Genomic DNA, 23,617 nt, shown 5'->3' with positions numbered 1-23,617 from the left:
GCTTGGGGTTAAAATATGGTGACGGACTGACTGACGGTGGTAATTGGGGGTCTGACCCCCCGTCAGGCCAGCTGACAACATGATTGGCTGACAGCGTGACAGACAGACCGGCATCCCGACAGGGCCACCGGCAACCTCAGCCGCCGCCGCCGCCCAGACGCACTCTGGGAAAGCGCCGGCGAGCACCCGCCTTCGGGACCGAGCGCGGAGGCGGGGAGGATTCCGGTCACGGCTCGCCGGTTGGTCCGCGCGGGCGCTGCTCGCGGCGCGGTGCGGCCAATAGGCTGCGCGTTCTCGGCCACGCCCGCGCGAGCTCTCTTCTCGCGAGGCTGGTTAGGCCCGAATGTCGTTAGCCGTGAGGAAAGATGGCGGAAAATTTAAAAGGTGAAGCAGTGGTGGCAGCGGCGCGGGCCCGCTGGCCGGGCCGGGTGGGCTGGAGGGGTGGCGTCGCAGGCTCGGGGCCCCGGCGTCCGAGGCCACGGGGCCGGGAGCCGGAAGCCCGGCGCCGAAAGGATGGGGCTCGGGGAGCGCGGGCCTGGAGCGCGGGGCTGGGCGGGGCGGAGGGGAGGGGGCGCGTGCCTCGGAACGCGGCGGGCGCGGGGCTAAGTGGGGCCGCGGGAGGGGGGCGCGCGCCTCAGATCGCGACAGGGCGGCGCGCGCACGCGCGGGGACTCGTCGGGGAGGCCGTGCCCGCGCGCGGGAAAATCGGCCGCTGGTGACCGTTACCCGTTTGGTGTCCACGCGAGACGCCGGAAGGGGAGGGAAGGGAAGGGGATGGACCTCCTTTACAGAGTGGGGGGACGGGGGACTCTTCACGGGGAGGGTATCTCCTCTCGGCGTCATGGGGGAAGGTTTGCAGCAGAGGGGACTCCTCCAGGAAGAAGGGAAGGGGCTTCCTGAGTAGGAGAGCCGGACTCCCCCATGTGCAGGGAGAGAGGGGTGACTCTCAGCATGTGGGGTGGCTCCTCTGGGTGAGGAAAGCTGAGAGGAGGACGGGTTCCATAAGTGCGAGGGGGACATCTGAGGGTAGGAGAGTCCACCTGTGGTCAGTGCGGAGGCAGCAGCTGGAGGTGTGAGTTGGCACCACTTTAGTGGGGTTTCAAAGGCGAGTGAAGGGGTTTGAAAGGGGAGGAAAGCACGGGCACTGGCCGAGGCTCCCCTGGGCCTGCCTAAGTGGAGGGGGAAGTGCACACGAAATCATTCTGCAAAGCTCTTGTACATTTTTAGGTTGACATCTGCAGTATTTTGAGTTTAAACGTTTGATGTTTTGCAGTGGGAGGCAGAAAATATTAAACATTTAAAAAATAGGGTGAGGACTGACTGACTACATTTGGATTAAGTGCTTTGTGAAATGATTTGATAAAATGGCCTCTAAAGCATCTTAAGAATGGGCCTTGAATCAGAAAGAAGCCTTTAAAAAAAAAATGTGTCTTGAAAAATTTTGGTAGCTCCAGAAACATTCCAGGTATATTTAAAATAATTGTTGTCACTAACCTATATTGTTTTGCCTGTTCCTGAATTCAGAGCATTACCCCTTAGGGTGAGCTTTACCTTTCACAGAAAAGAGGGTGAGACAGAGAAAGTCACAATGCGGGTTGCAGAAATATACCTTGTGGGTTTAAGGCACCCAGACTAATCATTCAAGGACGCTTTCTGTAATCTAATACCACTCCACAACCTCTTATTCATAATTCCAAAATCTAAAAATCCCTGAAAACTTACGTTGGGCACCATTCAGTGGCAAAGCTAAACTATAAAGTGGGACTATTCAGTGCCGCTATCTTACATCTTTATGTCTCCTATTTCCTGTGAAAATTCAGACTTCTGCTGCAGAAATATTCATGTGTTTGATTATGGCTTGACGCCCCTGACCACAGTAGGGGTGTTAGGAATGTATGGGATATACCTAGAACTACACTCATGAAATCAAAAAAAAAATTTGAATTCCTAAACACATCTGGCTCCAGGAGTTTCAGATAAGGGATTGCCAACCAGTCTTTCCAGTTACACCTTTGTTTGGTACCCTGGAGGTTTTAATCCCATCCCCATCCACTGCTTGGGGCAGTGCACCCTACTGCGATGGGGAGGGTGACCAGGGGAGAAGGATGACCAGGTCCTGAACCCAAGGCAAGTTGGCAGGCACTTTGAGGAATAGTACAGAGGGAGTCGGAAGCTCTGAGACTAGATTCCTTTAGGAAATCCATGCAGCATATCCCATTTTGAGGTCTGCCGCTCCAGGGGTAGCCTTGGACAATGAGCACTGGGGTTGAAGGAAGTGGCACAGCTTTGTTGTAGAAGGGTCTCAGCACTGGGAGGGCCTGTGGATTCAATCTCACTCCCTCTGAGGCAGTCTTTTGAAAATCCCAGGGAGGATTTGGGGTCCCCTTTGACTCCTGGCCTCTCCAGGATGCCCAGTAAGCGTTCTTTCCGGCCTCCTTGTTCTAGGCTGTAGTGTGTGTTGCAAGTCTTCTTGGAATCAGCTACAGGACCTGTGCCGCCTGGCCAAGCTCTCCTGCCCTGCCCTTGGCATCTCCAAGAGGAACCTCTATGACTTTGAAGTCGAGTACCTGTGCGATTATAAGAAGATCCGCGTGAGTCTGGGGTGACCATGGCCGGGGTGTGTCAAGGAAGCTGGCTTCCTGCCCCCTTGCCCCGCACTGCCTGCACCTGTTTCCAAAGGGGATTTTCTCCTCTGATCTTAAAAAAAAAAAAGGATTAGGAGGCCCTCTTATTATCCCCATTTTAGAGGTGGGGAAACTAAAGTGGCTTTCTGAGGGAGGCAGGAGCCAGAATGAATCCCCAAATGAGTCTCTCTTCCCACCTCCCTGGGAATACAAACCAATTGCAAAGATTGAGATGCTGGGCCCAGGAGTGGAGATGATGAGAGCTAAGGGGTTCGAGCACTTTTGGTATCCCAGGCACTTCCTCTCACACACTCATCTAATCCCCCTGTGAACACTGTGAAATGGGAACTCTTACTATTGCCAGAGGAGGTAATGGCAGGATGGTTAAGAGAACAGACTGGAGCCAGCATGCTTGGGTTCAGATCCTGCCGCGTGACCCCAGGATACTTACCCAAATTCTCTGACTTCATTTTCCTCATCTGTAAAATGGGGCTGATTAGTAGGATCCACCTCATATAGAGTTGGGAGGATTACATTAGTTAATAATACATGTAAGTTGCTTAGAACAGTACCTGTACATAATGAATGCTAGAGAATGGTAGCTTTTTTACTTATTTACAGATGAGGAAACTGAAACCCAGCGAAGTTAAATAACTTGCCTAAGGCCACACAGCTAGGGAGTGGCAGATTCTGGATTCGAACCCAAGGTGTCTAACTAGAACCTGTGTAGTTAAACTTTAACCTGTAGCTGCCTCTCAGCAAGAAAAGATCCCTCTGGCTGCTGTGTGGGGAATAGACTGTAGGGACAAGGGCGGAAGCAGGGGGACCAGCGAGGAGGCTACTGCCACAGCCCGGGTGAGCAGTGACAGTGGTGGCAGTGGTGATGGTTTGAAGTGGTCGGATTCTGGATGTAGTCTGAAGGTGGGGCTGACAGGATTTGCTGAGGGTGGATGTGGGGAGTGTGAGAAAAAGAAGTCAAGGATGACTCCAAGAGTTGGGGCCTGAATAGCCAGAAGGAGGGAGCTGATGATGGGGAAGACAGAGGAGGGAGCGGGTTTGGGAGACTAAATTAAAAGTTGAAATTTAGACAGATATAGTAAGGGGGAGAGTGGGATTTGAACTGAGTGATTCTCACTTTAGAGCCCGTGCTTTTTGACCCCTGCATGGAGTCATTCCAGAAAAGGGTGGGGGAGTGGTCTGGGTCTTATCCATCGGCTTTGGGATGGAAGTCCCACAGGACTGGCCCAAGGGTCTCGCCACTTATGGTGCCCCCATCCCCCTGGCCCCCCAACAGGAACAGGAGTATTACCTGGTAAAATGGCGTGGCTACCCAGACTCAGAGAGCACCTGGGAGCCACGGCAGAACCTCAAGTGTGTGCGCATCCTCAAGCAGTTCCACAAGGACTTAGAAAGGGAGCTGCTCCGGAGGCACCACCGGTCAAAGCCGCCCCGGCACCTGGACCCAAGCTTGGCCAACTACCTGGTGCAGAAGGCCAAGCAGAGGCGGGCGCTCCGGCGCTGGGAGCAGGAGCTCAATGCCAAGCGCAGCCATCTGGGACGCATCACCGTGGAGAACGAGGTGGACCTGGACGGCCCCCCGCGGGCCTTCGTGTACATCAATGAGTACCGTGTTGGTGAGGGCATCACCCTCAACCAGGTGGCCGTGGGCTGCGAGTGCCAGGACTGTCTGTGGGCACCCGCTGGAGGCTGCTGCCCCGGGGCGTCCCTGCACAAGTTTGCCTACAATGACCAGGGCCAGGTGCGGCTGCGGGCCGGGCTGCCCATCTACGAGTGCAACTCCCGCTGCCGCTGCGGCTATGACTGCCCCAATCGCGTGGTCCAGAAGGGCATCCGCTATGACCTCTGCATCTTCCGCACGGACGATGGACGCGGCTGGGGTGTCCGCACGCTGGAGAAGATCCGCAAGAACAGCTTCGTCATGGAGTACGTGGGAGAGGTAGGGAGATGGGACCGGGCATGTGTGTGCGGCTCTTCCCACTTTGTGTGCCCACTGTGTGTCTGCAGCTTCCCTGCTTTCCCTGTGGGAAAGGTCGGGGGGGTTAACCCGAGTGTGATAGGGACCTCCTGGCAGGGGTGAGTATTCCAAGCTGGTAGTTAAAAGCACATTGCAATACTTCCAGACTGGGTTGACTCCATAAGGGTACCTAGCAAAGTGGAAAGTGGGAACTGAAATCCAGGCAGCGTTCCTTTTAACAGGCCGTGTGGTCTGCACAGGGTTGCATCACCTGAAAGGGCACTTCCTCTTCTCATTTCACAAGGGTCCAGCTTATCGCCAAGCAGTGGCTGCCCAGAAGGAGCACCTTTTACTAGTCTGCACCAAAGGAACATGAACAGTCTGGGGGAGGACGCAGACCTGCCTTGTGGAGGTTGCCTACCTCCTCCTCTGGACTGGCAGGGCACTGGGGAAGGGCTGGCTGTATTAGGCAGGCTAGCCGCCGTACTGAACAACCCCAAGTCTTAGTGGCTTCACACGTTAGAAGTCTGTGTGCTCCTGTCGCGGTCCAGCATGGGTGTCTGGGTGGTATCCTCCCCCACGGCAGCGTGGCCACCTAGGCTCTTTCCCTCTTGTGCCTGTGCCATGCTCAGAGCCTTGGAGCAGCCTCTGATCCACAGCATTGCCTGGCAGGCGGGCCGAGAGTCGGGTAGAAGGGGGGCGTTTCTAATGAGCCAGGCCTGGATGCGATGCCCATCACTTCTGCCCACCCCCACTGGCTGGAACTGAGTCACTAGTTTTACCTCAGTGCAAGGGAGGCTGGGAAGTGTGATTTAGCCGTGTGCCCAGGTGGAGAACAAAAGGGGTTTGCATATATTAATAACAAGTGTCTGCAACAGCACATGTCCCATTCTAGGGTGGGACACAGTGGGCATTCGGGGTGGGGCAGTTCTTTGTGGCATAGGACCAGCTCATGCGTTGGGGGACATTTACCTTCCCTGGACCTTGACCATTTTAATCCATGAATGCGCCCTGTCATGGTAACACCTCAAAGACCATATTTCTATAGGTCTCTTAGGGGTTGATATGGTTGGGAAGTGACAGAGATTGGCCTAAGAGACACACACCTGAGCATGTCCACGCTGTAATAACAACACTGATGAAGAGGAAAAACTCCTGCTCTGACGAACTATAAAGTAGAGAGGGTCATAGCCCCGGGGGCAGAGCAGCCCACACGTTAGAGGACCTGACAGTCTGGACGAGGAGACATCCATACCCCAGAGGACCCTGACAGTCTGGTAGAGGAAACGTCCACATGTCAGAGGACCTGACAATCTAAGAGGTGGGGGGTCCTGACAATCTGCAGGAAGAGGTGTCCATGTCCCAGAGTGCCCTGGAGGAAGAGAGCGAGCTCTCCACACTCCAGGGCACCCTGGCGGTCTGACTTAGGAAGTGTCCACACCCCACTGTCCCAACAGTCAGGAAAAAAGTGTCCTCACCCCAGAGGGATTGTGAAAGTCTGAAGGAGATCAGGTCTACACCCAAGCGGACTCTGACAGCCTGTAGAAAGTGTCCCCACCCGCAATGTCCTGACACTCTGGAGGAGGTGTCCAGACCTCAGAGAGATGCTAACAGTGTGTAGGAGATGCTAACATCCCAGGGGATGTCCCCAGTCTGGAGGAGAACGTGTGCACATTCCAGAGCCCCTGATGGTCTGGAGGAGGAGGTGTCCAGACCCCACAGGAGCCCAACAAACTGAGAGGAAGTCTGGAGCAGGCACTGTCTAGCCTCACTGTACTGCCGATCTTGAAGGAAAGCTGTCTGCAACCCAGAGGACCCTGACAGGCGAGGGGGCAGAGTGTGTGGCCCACAGGCTCTGCGGAGTCTCCTGGGCGGGCTACTTTTCTGGCTGCTCTTGCTCGGCGTCCTCACTCCTCCACGCTGTAAACATCCGGGTTGCCAGGGACTCCCTCACTCCCTGTCCTCACTCTTCCCACTCTCCACATGTCCTCTTCAGGCTATATCTTGGCTTCCCTCCTGTCACATTCAGTGACTTCCAGGTCCCGATCCAACACCCTCAGACCTGTGGGGCCCCCAAACACTGCCAGAGCCAAACTCATCTCCCGGCATACCCCTGTGAGGAGGCAGCGTGGCAGAGGGTCAGCAGGGTGGACCCTGGAGCCTGCCTGCCCGAGCTTGAGTCCCAGCTCCACCACTCATCAGCAGTCACTCAACCTCTTTGTGTCTCAGTTTCCTGATCTGTAGAATGGGGATGATAATAGCACCCACCTCATACAGTTGGTGTGAGAACTAAATGAGTTCTTCTGTGTGAAGCACTTGAACAGTGTTCACTACACAGTAAGACTTCAATAATGTTAGCCCCTACAGTCCAAAATGCAGAAAATCCAGGATGCTCCGAAAACCGACTTTTTTGTAACCAATCTGGCTACAAAACCCAACCAGACCTGACAGGGGCCTCTTTAGTCTGTTCTCTCCCTTGGTGTAATATTTGTAAACCGTACTGCAGAAGTGTTCATTGTACTTGACTGTGTGGTGCTGTCCCAGACCCTGGCTGGCGTCACGTAATCGAGGGCCTACACCCCACGCCTGTTGGCCGCGCTGTCCGTCTTCAGGCTGGACACGCACGCGCCCTCCGCGCTCGCCGCCTCCGCGCTGCTGCTGCTCCACGTGAGCTACCCTTCCTCTCCTTTGCACCGCTCCACGTCCAGCAGAACACGCCCCCGTCGCCCCGGAGAGAAGGAGAGCCTGTTTCATCCCTAAAACATGCCCTGTCTTCATATTTCAGCAACCCTGAAATGAAAGTGAGTCTCAGTTAATTTAATTCAATGGCGGCATGTTATCATTTAGTTAGCAATGTTTCCTTTCTTGGGAAAGGGCACATAAAATAAGGGAGCATCTTAGATTTCAACAAGCTATAGTACTCCTCCCAGCTCCTAACATTGCTCCGTGTCCCAACGAAAACAAAACCAGAAACACCTTTCACAGCCCTGATCTTGCAGGATCTTTACAACAGCCCCTCTCAGGTTGGGATTATTGTCATTGTCATCTGCATTCTACAGATGAGAAAACCGAGGCCCAGGGGGTGTAGTAACATGCTCAGAGTCACCAAGCTAGTAAAGTGGATAAAAACGGCCCAAGTGTCTAAAGCTGGTGCACTGCCAGACCTGGTAGAGGGTTTTTTGGCTGAGGAAACAGGCGCAGGCAGAGAACGTTCAGGATTCCGTAACCAGGAAGGGGCAGAGCAGCAGCCGGACTCCGGTCTTCTCGTTCCTGTTCCCGTCAACACCTTTTCCAGGCTGCCAGCTCAGAGCCCATCTGTGTCCCCAGCCATTGTGGGGGGCTGCTGGGGAGCAGGGACATGGACTGATTTGCTTCCGAGTTTTCAGGGTGGACCAACCCGTACAGAGTGGGACTGAAAAGAAGAGAGAAGGAACCGTTTGTGCCCTGAAGGGCTTGCAGTGTGACTCACTCGTGGTGAGGCTCGGGGAGCAGGTAGGGGCAGAGCAGGCGCGCAGATGGAGCCTGGGAAGGATGTGGGGCATTTCCTCCAGGTTGGGGAGGGGCTAAAAGGAAAAAGCTGGCCCAGACACCACCCAGTGTGCTCCTGAGCCCAGCAGGGGCTGCCCTTTGATCCCAAGGCTTCATAGAGGCAGCAGCTTCTGCAGTGGGTGGGGATTGGAAGGTTCAGGAAGGCTGTACAGAGAAGTAACATCCGTTGGGAGTTGATGCCACGACGAAGAGTCAGTGTTCTCCGGGAGGTGGAGGGAGACTGACCTTGACGTACTCCTCAAAACGCTTCTGTGGCTCCTGTTTTGTCCCTCAGAAGAGAGCCCCTCCTCTTCACCCTGGTGTCAAAGCCCTTTTATGATCTGCACCTTGCTTTAGATGGTGTCTCTCTTTTCCATTGCCCCTTGAACCCTAAGCACTGTGTTTCCTGATCAGCATCTTGCACTGTGGGTGTCTGAGTCCATCTCTGTCACCAGACTGTGACCCCTAACAACAGGGACCCAGCTTGGTCCATTTGTCTCCCCCAGCAGACTGTGACTCCTGAGCCCTGGGACCAGGCACAGGGTAGCCTCATAAAAATCCACTGAATGCATGAGTGGACAAACAAACCAAAATTGGGGGTGTGGGGGAGCCACGTTCCTCAAGGAATGGAGTGGAGTATGGGGCAGTGAGCAGTGTTGCCCGAGGGGTAGATCTTGGTCTTCTAAAGGCATAGTCGATCAGCATTTGGCACAGGGCAGAGGCTGGAGGTGATGGTGCAAGAGGCAGGGAGGAGACAGGACACTAGTGTGGCCATCCTGGCTAGAGAAAATGTGGGTCAGGACCAGAAGTGGGAAGAGCATGGTCACTAGTTGGCATGAGGGTGAGCAAGGAAGGAGGCCAGGGTGGGTCTTGGGTTTGCGTCCAGCGTCATCAGGGGGTGTGGTGGGCAGTGCTGTCTGACAAAGGGAGAGGGAAGGAAGAAGGGGTGTGAGGGGAGGAGAGCATTTGAGTTGCCTGCGGGACAGAGGACAGGGCTCTGGGTTGGAAAGCAGAATAAAAATAAAGGGCATTTATGGTGTGTGTGCTGTGCATAGTGCGGGCACCTGTCTCTGAGGGGTGGGCAGAAAACCAAGAGTGGAGAACGAGACCTGCCCTGGTCTGGAGGGACCCTAGGCTGAGGAACGGGCAGTCCTGGGCCCTGTGGGACCCTCACAGAGATGGGTGTGGTTGGCTACACTTGGGGATTACCAGAAGGCTGTGGTTGGCCCCAGGGGGAAGAAGGGGCATGAGGGACAGAGGGGAGAGATCTGTCGGGGAAGGGGTCGGGTGGAGAATCCATCACCAGCAGTTGGGAGGCAAGGACAGGTTGGGGCTAGGATGGTGGCGCAGCTTCCTGTTTACTAGGACAGCCAGGGACCCAGCGGGGGAGGAGGAGATGCCTCCTGCCATCTTAAATACCAGTTGGCGCTGCACAGCGGCAGGGCTGAGGGAGGGCTTCTCACTGGTGCTCAGCTCCTCTTCTTCATCTCTTTCATCTTCATCTTCCATCTCTCTGTTTTTGGCCTTAGCCCCTTTCTTGCGATCTCAGACTCTTGGGGGTCTTGCTCTTCTCTCTGGACCTGAGTCTTGCGTATTAAGATTCTGTTTGTGTTTCTAACTCTGCTCTTGGCTTTCTTGTCTGAGTCTCCTTCCCATTCATTCAGTCTCTCTCTCCCCACCTTCCCAGGGCCCTCTTTCTTCTCATCCTCCATGTCCTTCCTACTGTCTGCACGGCCTGCACTGGCTCACTTCTCTTGTGCTGGTTCCCGCAATGCCTCAGGCTCTCTTGCCCCAGATCAGTCAGCGTCTCTTTTCCCCCCCGACTCTGCCTGCCCCTCTCTGTTGAGCCCTGGGCCTTTTTCTTCCTTGCCCTTGATCTGGCTCGCCTCACTGTGTCTCACTGTGGGTCTCTTACATCGGGGGTCTGTGTGTGTCTGTCTCTCACTACTGCACCTTGTGGCCAGCCTCCACCCAGCATTGAGAGACTCCTCGTGCCATCCAGAGGCCTGAGGAGGGATGAGTGGCGGGCAGCTGAGGCCCAGCCCCCTGAGAAGGGCTGACAGCCCCTCCGTATCACTGCCTCCTGTGTGTCCGTGCCTGCCGGCCCCCTGAGCCACCCACAGTGGGTTGGGGTGCCTCCCTGCTCACTTGTTCTTCTCCCCTTGGGGGGCCAGGTTGGAGGTCAGGAGTTACACTGGCTTTCCTGAGCCTTGTTGGCCAATCTCCCTTCCCCCATGGCCCTCTCCCCAGATCATTACCTCAGAGGAGGCGGAGCGGCGGGGCCAGATCTACGACCGCCAGGGTGCCACCTACCTCTTCGACCTGGACTACGTGGAGGACGTGTACACCGTGGATGCCGCCTATTATGGCAACATCTCCCACTTTGTCAACCACAGTGTGGGTACCCCACAGGCGGGTGGGGAGTCGGGAGGAGCAGGCTGGGGCACTTCCTCACCCTCCCGCTGTTCTTTTTTGCCCAGTGTGACCCCAACCTCCAGGTGTACAACGTCTTCATAGACAACCTTGATGAGCGACTGCCCCGCATCGCTTTCTTTGCCACAAGAACCATCCGGGCAGGCGAGGAGCTCACCTTTGATTACAACATGCAAGGTGGGGGTGGCAGGGGACCGGGGGCAGGGGCACACAGTGATGTGGGACACAAGGACCCCTACCCAAGGAGCTTTAAGATGTTCTTCCTGACTCCCAGTCTCCCATCTGGACTCTTGGACCCCTGCCCACCCCTTGGTGGTCCCTTTATTCCCAACCCCTGGACCCCAATTCTGAGACACTTGTACCAACTTCTCCCAAGACTCCTGGGGGAGGACATTTGGCAGGAGAGTTAAGACACTCCTCCTGACTCCAATCTTGTCTGAGTTTCCCCAGTCCCCCAACCCTCCCTGCTCCTAACCCACTTTGGCCTTCCTCATTCCAAGCCTCTGGACACCCTTGTGGCCTCCAGCCAGTCCCCTTCTTGACAAACTAGCCACCTCTGAGACACTTGAGGGGGGAATCTTTGGCAGCAGAGTTCAGATGCCCCTCTGGACGGCCAGGTGACCCTCCATTCCTGACTCCTGCCTGACATGACCCTCCTGGTTCCCCCTGACAGCCTCTTGCCTCCCCAACAACCCCCAACCCCTGGCCATCTTCCTAACACTTGAACACCCCTCTAGTACTGTGAGCCCTGGCCCCAGCTCCAAAGCACCGACCCCCAGCTTCCTCCTGACCCAAACCCCAGACCTGCTCCCAGCCCCCAAGATCCACGGGTCTCATGGTAAAAAGGGCAGCGGGCCACCTCATCTAGGCCTTCTAACAAGTCCTCTCCCCCTCCTGCCCTCCCTGGCTGTGACTCCACAGTGGACCCCGTGGACATGGAGAGCACCCGCATGGACTCCAACTTTGGCCTGGCTGGGCTCCCTGGCTCCCCCAAGAAGCGGGTCCGTATTGAATGCAAGTGTGGGACTGAATCCTGCCGCAAATACCTCTTCTAGCCCTTTGAAGTCTGAGGCCAGACTGACCTTGGGGGCCTGAAGCTGCCCGCCCAACCCACCCATCGCTGCCCTTTTGTCGAGGAATGACTGCCAGGGCCTCCTGCCCGCCTCCACCTGCCCCACACTCAGGGCTGCGGGGCTGCCGTGAGGACTGACTCCAGGAGTTCCCCCTCCCTGTCCCAGCCCCATCTGTGGGTTGCACTTACAAACCCCTGCCCACCTTCAGAAGTAATGGTTCAGCACCGGGACTTTCTGCAGTTGGGATTCATGGCTTATCAAGGAAGTCCAAGGGGTGAGCCCCAGCCCAGCCCCAGAATAGAAAGATGTTTGTTTTTGTACTGCTTCTGCCTGGAGCTTGAGGGGTCTGTTGCAGACCCTCTCCCTACTGCCCCAAGGGTGTGGGGAAGCAGCCCCAGGGCGGGCTGGCATCAGAGCCTGGAGTTCCCCGCCCGCGTGGTTCCCTCCCACAGAAGCTCTGCTAGTGAAAGAAAGGAGGGCTCCAGGGCTGGGGGCTGAGCCTGGTTTCTGCTCATGCCCACATGCTGGCTAGTGTTGGCCTAAGAGCCGTACGGTCTCTTCCGGGGCCGCACATCTGGGAAGTAGACATCCACATGCCACTGGAAGGGGAATGGATGCCCGTGGCTCGCTGACCAGTGAGAGGAAGGCAGTCCAGACCTTCCCAGCCCTTAAGAGGGGCTGGGACTGAGCTCTGCCTTTGGGAGTGCAGAGAAGGCACCCGGGCTCTTGGTGCTGGGAGCCCTGAGCTGGGATATGATGACTGCTGTGACTACTCAGAGCTGGAACCAAGGCCTAGCTAGGCTGTAGATAGCACTTAGGAGAAAAATGTGCATTGATGGGGTGCTGATGAGGTGCCAGGCACTGGGCAGAGCACCTGGTCCTCGTGGATTGTCTCAGGGAAGCCTTGAAAACTATGGAGGTGGGCCCCAGGAAAGGGCCCATGTGGCAGAGGGCAAAGTACAGGCCGAGAATGGGGGAATGGGGATGGCTTACCCATGAGATTATGGTGAGGTGAGAGGGAAGCCTCTGCCGCCCACCAGCCCCAGCCCCAGCCCTTTGCGCTCACCTTGGGTCCCCTGGTCTCGTTACCTGCCCACAAATGTACAAAAGGCGACAGCTCTGATGGCTGCCTCGCCCCTCGCTTCCCCCATGAGGTCTTCTCTAGGAAGCCTTCCCTGACTACCTTTGCCCAGAGTGCCCCTACGTGAGACTGTGTGCCCTGCCACCAGATGCTAGATCTGTGTGTCTGTCTGTGTGTCCGTCTGTGTGTCTGTGCTCCCCGCCCCCAGACTGACCTTCAGGCATGGACCGAATCTGATTCTCCTCTTGTATATCCCTTGGCCCTACCCAGCCCGGGGTGAGCATCAATAAAAAGAATCAATGACTGAACAAATCAAGGTGTGGGGATTGAAGACCTGTGTAGGTAGGGATTGGGGGGATGAAAGGCTGGGAGCTGGGGTGCTCAGGGACATGTTCCTCAAACCTCAGCCATTTGACTATAATACTCTGCACACTATACCACTTGCACCATCATCTATATAACGTCTTGACCTACAATAAGCTTGCTTTATACTTTAATTTTCACATGCACTGAAAAAGCAAACTAAATCCATTGCTGTCTAAATGGACAAACCAGAGCCAGCCCTGATGGCCTAGCCGTTAAAGTTCAGTGTGCTCTGCCTCGGCAGCCCAGGTTTGGTTCCCAGGTGTGAAACCACACTGCTCGTCTGTCAGTAGCCATGCTATGGCAGTGGCTCACATAGAAGAACCAAAAGAACTATACACAACTATGTACTGGGGCTTGGTGGGGGGGGGGGGGGTAGGGAAAAAAAGGAGGAAGATTGGCAATAGATGTTAGCTTAGGGCAAATCTTCCCCTGCCAAAATAAAATAAAATAAATAAATGGACAAACCATTCTCACTAGAAAGAAACAAAAATAAGTAACCAGAGAAATAAAGATAGTAGAAATACAGAAATATGATAAAATTCTAGCTGGACCCTCTCTGCTCATAGAGGCTTTGAACCCAAAGCCTGCCTAGTACATTCAAAGAGGAAAGTCTGTGCGTGCTGGGGGAAGCTTTTTCTACAAATATTCATTGAGCACCTATATGTGCCAGGGTATAAAGCAGAGAACAAAGAGATGATGTTTCAAATGTACTTGTTTCCATCATCCCTCAACCTGAGTATGAGCCAGTGCCGTTTGTTTTTGCTCAGAGATGTTACACACTGACACAGATACCCAAATATTTCAAAGACCTCACACACAGGTGACAGAATCCTAAACAGCTCGGAGACACACACAGGAGACTTAGGACACAGGCCTCTAAACAGCTTGTAGACCTTATGCCCTGGATATTGACCCCAGACCGCAGAGACTTCACACCCTGGAGTACACGTCTCCATAGAGCTCAGAGATCTCATACCCGGACACAGGCCCCAAATAACACACAGGCCGCACTGAGACTAGAACACACTCCCAAAGCCCTCTGAGACCTCATGCTGCCTCATATGCTGGGATTCAGACCCCAAACACACCAGAGGACTTTCTAGAGAGAGATGCACAAACATCTCAAAGGCCTCACAACCTGGGTTACTGCCACCCAAGCTATTCGGAGCCTTCACACCCTGATCATCAATTTCCAAACTGCTCAGAGACCTCACATCCTGGGACAGACCCCCGAACAGCTGAGCTGTGCCACCCTGATACAGACTGCCCAACACCGAGAGGCCTCACACTCTGCAGATCCCCAAATGATTCTGAAACCTCATATCTGGGACACAGACCCCCAAATTGCTCAGAGACGCCCTGGATAATAGAGCACGAAACATCTCAGGGACCTCACTCCCTAGAACATAGTGCCACAAACAACTCGAGTCAAGCCTCAGACGCAGACCCCAAAGGCTTAGAGATCACCCAGCACGGAAACAGACTCGGTGCAGAGAATTCCAACTCTGGAAACATCTATATACAGCTCAGAGACCTCACATCTCCTGACACGGACCCCTAACCAGCTCAGCGTCAGGACACCCTAGGAAAGACCACCCAACACCTCAGAGACCTCACGCTTTGTAACCCATGCATCCAAAGAGCTCAGAGACCTGAAAATATGATTACAGACCCCCCACAAAGCTCAGAGACTTCACAATTGGGGATAAAGACCCACCAATTTCTCAGAGAACTCACAAACTGCAATAAAGAAGGACAAACAGTTCAGAGACTTCACACCTTCTTCTCAGACCACCAGACAGCTCAGAGATCTCACACCCTCAACACAGGTTCCTGTTCAGAGATGTCACGTACCAGACACAGATTTCACAAAAATAGCTCAGAGCCTTCGTACACTGAGACAGATCCCCAAACAGCTCAGAGGCCTCCCACTCTGGTTCACAGAAGAACTCAGAATCCCGAAAATCCGGACACAAATCCTCTACATAGCTTAGAGACTTCACACCCTGTGATAGAGACCCCAAATAAGTTGAGATCACACATCCTGGACACAGACCCTAAAGAGCCCAGAAACCTCATATCCTAGGCTCCCAACACTAAACAGCTCAGAATCTTCACACTCTAAACACAAACCTCCCCATGATTCAGAAACCTCACACCCTGGACTCAGACCCCAAAACCATTCATGGAACTCACACTTTGTACTCATATCCGGAAAGATTTCAGGCACCTGACACTCATGGACACAGATCACCATACAGCCTAGAAACCTCACATTTTGTTCAAAGTCTGCCACAAACAGCGGAGAGACCTCACAACTGGGACACAGACTCACAGCAGCTTAGGGACCTCACATCGTGGACGCAAGTTCTCAAATAGCTCAGAGAACTTCGAACCTGGGAGACAGACACAAAAACAGCTCAGAGACAGCACATCCTGGCTACATATGCCCACACGGTTCAAGCACCTCACATGATGGGACAGAAACTCTCAAAGAGTTCATTAACCTCACAATCTGGAGAACAGACCCACGGATAGGCCTGAGACCTCACACATCAGACGTACAGTGCCAAAATGCTCAGAGTTAACAAAACTTAAACCCTAGGACACAGACCCCCACACAGCTCAGAGACCTAAGAACCTGGAGATAGCCCTCAAACACCCGAGAGACATCATAAACTGGTAATAGAACCCCAAAGCACTCAGAGACCTCACACCCTGGAGCTGCCTCGCCCTTGGAGACACACCCCAACAGTTAGGGACCTCACACCAAGGGATACAGAGATCAGAGATCTCACACTCCGGGACACAGAAGGGGAGCACCTCAGAGGCCTGCAACAGTAGAAAGACCTCAAACTCTGGAAAGAGATCCTGAAACTGCTCCAAAAGATGGCCCCCGAGGACAAAACCCACAACATCATAGAGAACTCATTCTCTGGGACATGGGGCTGACATCCTGACCACAGACACTCAAACACATCAGAGTCCTCATGTGAGGGTCGCAGACCCCAAATAGCTCAGCCACCTCATCCCTGAAAGGAGAGATTTCTAAGTAGTTCAGAGACCCCGTACTCTGCACAGAGGCCACCATAGAGTTGAGAGATTTCACACACTAAACAAAGACCTCCAAACAGCTCAGAAAATTCACTAACTGCCCCCCCCCCCCATTAAAAACTCAGTGATCATGACCCTGGAACAGAACCCTAATGAGTCAGATACCTCACATCCTGGGACTGAGACCTCTCAAAAGAAAGAGACTTCACATCTGAAAATATGTCCCAAACAGGTCAAGGAACTCTCAAACCAAAAGAGCTCAGGTACCACGTATTCTAGAACACAGTCACCCAAACAGCTCATTGAACTCACCCCTGGAATGTAGACCAGAAAAAGCTCAGGACCCTTGAGTCCAAGGTTCAGAAATCCTTCTGAGACTTAGGGTATAGACCCCAAAATATGAAGTAAAATGCTGGATGCAGGACATCAAATAATTCAGAGACCTCAAATCATGGGACATACACACCCAAACAGATCAGGGCCCTCGCATCCTGGACATACACCCACAAACAGATCCAGCAACATACATGGACAAACAGCTCAGAGACCTCACCTTCTGGAGCACAGAAAACAAACAGATCAGAGACTTCAAATCTTGCAACACGATCAAGTCAGATATTCCACGTGCTGAAAAATATGCCCAGAAAATACACCAGATGGTAGACATGACATCTTGCGGCATAGCCCACAAAAAAATCAGAGGATCCAAGCATTCGAGCTTGAATTTTAGCATCTCTCTCTCTCTCTCTCTGACCTCTGCTTCAGCCATCACCTCACCTTTTGTGACTCTATATCACATAGCCCTCCCTGTCTCGACGTACACAGTCACTTAGTTTTCTCTGATCCTAAAGGTTCTTCCTCCCTCATACAAAGACCCTCATGATTACTGTGGGCCCTCCTAGATAATCCGGGATAACTGCCCCATCTCAGGATGCTTTCCAAATACATATCTGCAAAGTCCTTTTTTCCAGGTAAGACAACATATTAACAAGTCCCAGGAATGGGGTGAGGACGTATTTGGTGACCCATTATTTGACCAAAGAGAACATACATGCACAAACAAAAAGAAACCTGACATCCTGGGACATACACCCAGGAAGTGCTCGCAGACTTCACAGCTGGAGTCATACACCTCCAAAGCGATCGAGACCTTCTACCCCGAAACATACATGCAAACGACAGGAGAGCCACACATTCTGGGACATGCATCAAGTAAGGCTTAGAGTCTTCACGCTCTGGGAATTAAACCCACAAAGACATAAGAGAACTCACTCTCTGGGACATACGCATCCAAAAAGAACAGGGACTTGACATGGCGGGATATACACCCACAAGGAGATCAAGGATCCACACTCCAGGACCCGCAAACAGACTAGATCTCTGACTCTGGGATATACACACACGAAGAGCAGAAAAAAGCCCACATTCTCTGACACACACACACAAACAGATCAGGGACCTGACAAAGTGGGACATACAACTACAAATAGAACAGACCTCATACCCTATACAAAAACACCCAAGGAGATGACACACTCACATATGTGACATACACGCACAAACAGTTCAAAGACCTGATCTAAGAAATACAACTCAAACCATACCAGACTCCTCCAATCCTGCAACATAAACCAACAAACAGGTTACAGACCTGACATGCTGGTAAACGCACCCAGATAAAAACAGACACCTGAAATCTTGGGGCCTACAGACTCAAGAAGATCAGAGAACTCAGATCCTGGGATACACACTCACAGAGATCCTCCCAGAAACAAGTGAGTCCTCACATGCAAAGAAATGCACCCAGAAACACAGCAGAGAGCTGTCAACATGGGACATGCACCCATAAACAGGTCAGAGGCCTCACATCCTGAAACATACACCCAGAACGAGCTCAGAAATCCCACATCCCAGATATGTACACCTTAACAGACAAGAATATCACTTCATGGCATATGTCAGCAAACAAATCAAAAATGCTTGCAAATTTCCCCATAAGACATCAGACATCTGACAACCTGGAACATACACCCACAAACAGCTCAGAGACCTCACACTCTGAGATGTACATTCACAAAACATCAGAGACCTTACATCCTAGGACATGCATTGAGAAACGGATCAGAGAACTCACCTCCTGGGAAAACGTCCTCAAACATGTCAGAGACCTCACACTCTTGTTCATTCACCACTGAAAAGATCAGACACTTCACACTGTCAGACGAATACCCACAGATGACGGAATTCCCATCATGGGATATACACCCTGCGTCACTCCCTGCTTCACTCACTAGCAAACATACCAGAAGCTTCACACCACAAGACAGAGACAAACAAACAGACCAGGAAGTCTCACATTCTTGAACAGAAACAGAAACAGAAACATCTGTTTCGATCAGGAGTTTCAAGCAAAGGGAAATATGGCCACGGAGCTCAGAATCCTTACATCCTGAACATACATACCTCAACAGTTCAGAGAACTCACATCCTGGGACCTGTACACAAAGTCAGATCAGAGGCCTTCTCTCCTAGGACATACACCCCAAAACAGCGGGGCCCACAAATTCTGGAACATACACTATCAAAGAGATTAGAGACACAATAACCTGGTTCTACACCCACACACAGACCAGAGACCTCCCACCATCAGACAGACACTCACAAACAGACGTGAAGCTCACGTCCTGGGATGTGCACTGACAACTGGATAGAGACATCACAACCTGGGACACTGTTTCTTTTTTTCTTTTCTTTTCTTTTCTTTTCTCTCTTAGAAAAGAAAGCCACATTTATTCCATTTCTTGAAGGTGCAGGCCTTTGATCTCCTCAGGGCTCTGGACTTGCTGCTGTAACAAATCACCACAGTCTTATTGCCATAAAACACCACAAATTTGTTATTTCACATTTCTGCGGATCAGAAGACTGACGAGGAGTCTCACAGGGTAAAAGCCAAGGTGTAAGTAGAGTGGACTTCTCTCTGGAGTTCCCGCATTCCTGAGTTCATAGCCCCTTCCTCCAGTCTTCAAAGTCAGCAGGGTTTCATCTTCCAACCTCTCTCTCTTTCTGTAGCCCCCATCTCTACCTCCGTCTCTCTTTGATCTCTACTTATGTCACCCTGTCACCTTTTCTGCCTCTGCTTCCGTCACTTCATCGTGTTCTCTGACTCTTGCCTTCATGCCTCCCTCATATAAGGACACTTGTGATTGCATTAAGCAACTCAGATAATCTAGGATAATCTCCTTGGCTCAGGATGCTTAACTTAATCATATCCACAAAGTCCTTTTTTCCATGTAAATTAACATAATCATAGGTTCCAGGCATTAGGAACTGGACATCTTTGGGGTGCTGTTACTCAGCCACCAGAGACACACCTATACGGACAGTTCACAGACCTCACATTCTGAGTCATGTGCTTCCAAATAGATGAGCCAACTCCTACCCTCTAACAGACATCCAAAAAGAACAGAGACACACACATTCTGGGACAAACACCTAAGAATGCTCACAGTTCTCGATCACTTGGAATTAAACTCGCAAACACAGAAGAGGACTCTGTCCAGGACACACACACAAACTGCAGAGAGAAACATATTCTTAGACATAAACCCCCAAACAGGTCACACTTCACAAACTCGGACACGTAACAGCAAACTGAATAGACCTCACACCCTTGATAAACCCACACAAACAGATCAGGCACTCACATACCATGCTATACATTCACAAACAGATCAGAGACCTCATGTGAGAAATACAACCCAAAAGGAATCACAGCCCTCAAATGCTGCGACATGAAGCTACAAAAAGGTTGAAGAGCTCCCATGCAGCAAATACACCGAGAATAAGCACAGAGACGTGACATCTTGAGACATACATCCACAAGCAGATCAGAGCCCTCACGACCTGGGACAGAGAGAGAGCCACAAACAAATCAGAGATCTCAAATTCTGCAACATACCCACAGTCAGGTCAGAGACCTCACGTGCCAGGAAAAATAGCCAGAAACCAATCAAAGACCTGAGATCTTGCAACACACACCCAGGAGAAGATCAGAGAGCTTGTATTCTGGGACATATTCCCAAACAGGTCGGAGCTTTCAAACCAAGGGAAATGACCTCAATAACCTCACAGCCTAGACGTACTGATTTATCAGATCAGCTAAATGTATATAGACATAGACACACATATATATCAGCAAACAAACCAGGAATCTCATATGCTTGGAAAGTTACTCCCCAAACCTCAGAGGTCTGACAACCTGGAGCATGCACGCCCCAACAGCTCAGAGAACTCTTATCCTGGGATGGACATCCATAAAGAGTTCAGAGAGCAAACATTTCCAAGGGCATGCTGAAAGCAAACAGATCAGAGAAATGAGATCCTGGGAGAACACCCCCAAACAGGTCAGAGATTTCACACTCTGGTTCACTGACCAGTGAACACATCAGCCATTTCATACCATCAGACGCTACCCATAAACAGATCAGGGAATTCACATCCGGGAACATATACCAACAGAGATTACACACCTCACCTCACAGCCTGGACAGGTGGCCACAAACAGATCAGAGGCTTCAAACGCCACAAATAGTTCAGAGCCCTCCCACCATGGGACATATACCATTAAACACCTCAGGGAGCTGAAATCCTGGGATATGCACCACCTCACAACCTGTGACGATGAAAAAACCACAGACTTCAACTCTGCAACATGTACCCACAAACAGATCAGAAACTTCAAGTCCCGAGTCATCCATAACAAACAGATCAGAAAGTTCCCCTCCTGGGATCTATTCCACAAACAATGCAGAGACCACACGCACCGGAGACGCAGACTCACAAACGGATCAGAGACCTCCAATCCTGCCAAACACAGCTACCATCAAGTCGGAGACCTCACAGGCTAGGAAAAGACCAGAAACAGGTCGCAGACCTGACATCTTGCAACACAGATCCACGAACAGATCCGAGGGCTCATGTGCTGGAACGTTTGCCAGCAAACAGATCAAGTCAAGGGGCATATACCCACACAGAGCTCAGAAACCCTACCTACTCTGGACATACAAAGCTAAGAAATCACAGCTCTAACATCCCAGTATATATATAGGATCAAAGAAACCAGAAACCTCAAACTGTCGGAAATACCCTCAAAAGTCAGGCATGAACAGTCATCTTCCTTTTGGAGACTCCAGGGGAGAGTCCATTTCCTTGCCTTTTCCACTTCCCAGAGCTGCCTGTATTCTTGGCCCCCGGCTCCTTCCTCCACCTGCAAAGACATCAATGCTTCATCTTCAAACCTCTCTGATCTCTGTCTCTGTTGTCACATCTCCTTCTCTGACTCGGCTTGCATCATCGCATCTCTTCAATCAGGGCTCCTTGGTCACACATCCTTCACTGGACATCTTTGGGGGCCTATTATTTGGCCGACTACAGACATAGATGCACAAACAATCAGAAACGTCACATCTCAGGACGCACCCCCATGAACAGCTCAGAGACTTCGCACTCTGGGACACGCACCCACAAACATCTCCACCACCAGATCGCCACAGCTGACTTGGCTTGTGTCATTCTTTTGCATTCAGTGACAATAACCATCCCGTCCCCTGCATTTCAGCACCCTTATGATTACATTGAACCCACCTAGAAAATCTCCTCATTTCCAGAGGCTTAATTTAATCACATCTACAAAGTACTTTTTAACACGTAAGGTCGCATCTTCGCACAGTTTCCAAGGATTAGAACATGAGCATCTTTAGGGGGCCTTAAGGTGGCAGAGCAGAGACACGCACACACAAACAATTAGAGACCTCACATCACAAAACACACACCTCCAAGAAGCTCAGAGACATAAAAATCCTAGGACATACACCACAAACAGCTCACATGCCTCACCGGAGTCATACATCCCACAAACAAGTCCAGGACCTCACAAATTGCGACACATACCCACAAAAAAGAACAGGCCTCATACCCAAGACAAACAAGCAAAAGAGACTCCCCCTCCAAAAATACCCTCACATACTGTGACACACACACACAAATGGATAAGAGACCTCACCCGAGAAATGCATCACCACAAATGAACCCGAGACCTCAAACCTTACAGCAGGAACCCATGATGTCAGAGACTTCCCATCCTGCGAAATACACCCAGAATAACTAAAAATACTTGACCTCTCGGGCCATACGCCCACAAGGAGATGAGAGAGCTCAGGTACTGGGGCGTCCACCTGCAAACGGGCCTCAACTCTGAGACGCACACTCACAAAGGGCTCAGAACCCTCATACTCTGGATATATACACTTACAGCTCAGGGAGCTCATGCCTGGGATGTACAGCCATGAATAGCTCTGAGACCTCACATCCTAGGACATGTATTCAGAAACAGATCAGAGAATCCTGGGAAAACACCCTCCAACATGTCAGTCCTTTTAACCTGGTCCATTTACCAGAAAACAGATGAGAATCTTCACATCATTAGACATAACCCACCCCCCCAGATACACACATACACAAAAGATCAGAGAACACATCCTGTGTTCACATCAACAAACAGATTCGAGACCTCATAACCTGGACATGTAACCACGAAGAGACCACAGACCTCAAACCTTGCAATATATACCCACAAAGAGATTGGAGACCTTACCTTCTGAGGAATATACTGACAAACAGATCGAGGGGCTCACATCATACGATACACTCCAAAACACACCAGAGACCGTATACAACAGGAGACACCCAGAAATAGATCCGAGATCTCAAATCTTATAACATACACTCACAAGCATGTTAGAGACCAGACAAGCTAAGAAAAAGAGCCAGAAATAGATGACAGACCTAATATCTTGTGACATATACCCACAAAGAGATCAGAGAGCTCATATCCAGGGACACGTACTCACAAGAGATCAGAGAATTTGGGCCAAGGGACGTATACTCACAACAAGCTCTTTGAAATCTCACACCCCCTGGACATTCATAACTAAACAGATTAGAGACCTGACATCCTGGTATATATAGCACCAAAGAAAGCAGAAAGCTCATTAGCATCAGAAATACCTTTGAAATGCATCAGAGACCTAACAACCTGAAATGCAACCCACAAAAATCTTAAAGACCTCACATACTGGACGCACACCCCAAGTCAGCTCAGAGACCTCACATCCTAGGACATGCCCACACAAACAGATCAGAGACCTCATGTTCTGAGACATACACCAACAAACAGCTCAGAGACCACCAATTTTGGGACACACACCCTCAAATAGGTCAGAGACCTCACACCCTGGTTCATATACCCACACACAGATCAGAGACCTCTCATCATCAGACACACACTCACAAACAGATCATGGAGTTCACCTCCTGGGATGTGCACTGGCAGCCAGAGAGAGACATCATAACCCGGGACACTGCATTCATTTACTATCGCTGCTGTAACAAATCACTACAATCAGAGCATTGTAAAACAACACAA

At 51.7% G+C, this 23,617-nt stretch overlaps 1 protein-coding gene and 1 long non-coding RNA gene across 2 annotated transcripts; one reads left to right on the top strand and one right to left on the bottom strand.

Moving 5' to 3' along the window:
* The first annotated feature begins 161 nt into the window (after positions 1-161).
* On the top strand, positions 162-13,026 carry SUV39H1 (SUV39H1 histone lysine methyltransferase). Its single transcript, XM_014835287.3, has 6 exons — positions 162-384; positions 2,446-2,591; positions 3,919-4,581; positions 10,378-10,524; positions 10,608-10,737; positions 11,482-13,026. Exons 1-6 carry the CDS (start codon positions 366-368, stop codon positions 11,613-11,615), a joined length of 1,239 nt encoding a protein of 412 aa, XP_014690773.1. The 5' UTR covers positions 162-365; the 3' UTR covers positions 11,616-13,026.
* On the bottom strand, positions 2,429-18,549 carry LOC106827437 (uncharacterized). The gene is made up of 3 exons (XR_001397129.3): positions 18,269-18,549; positions 3,934-7,389; positions 2,429-2,567 (listed from the first exon to the last, which is right to left on the bottom strand). It is a non-coding gene; the product is annotated as an uncharacterized lncRNA (long non-coding RNA).
* Between the last annotated feature and the right edge of the window lie 5,068 nt (positions 18,550-23,617).

Source organism: Equus asinus, chromosome X (genome assembly GCF_041296235.1).
Source record: "Equus asinus isolate D_3611 breed Donkey chromosome X, EquAss-T2T_v2, whole genome shotgun sequence".
In the NCBI taxonomy this organism is placed as follows: domain Eukaryota; kingdom Metazoa; phylum Chordata; class Mammalia; order Perissodactyla; family Equidae; genus Equus; species Equus asinus.
Note: the sequence above shows the minus strand (reverse complement) of the source record. Positions and strands in the feature narration are given on the sequence as shown.

Bases quoted from the DNA above. Each gene is read 5' to 3' on its own strand.
- SUV39H1 (XM_014835287.3), top strand. The intron at 10,525-10,607 runs GTGGGTACCCCA...TTTTTTGCCCAG, and splicing joins CCCACTTTGTCAACCACAGT to TGTGACCCCAACCTCCAGGT. The intron at 10,738-11,481 runs GTGGGGGTGGCA...GTGACTCCACAG, and splicing joins CTTTGATTACAACATGCAAG to TGGACCCCGTGGACATGGAG.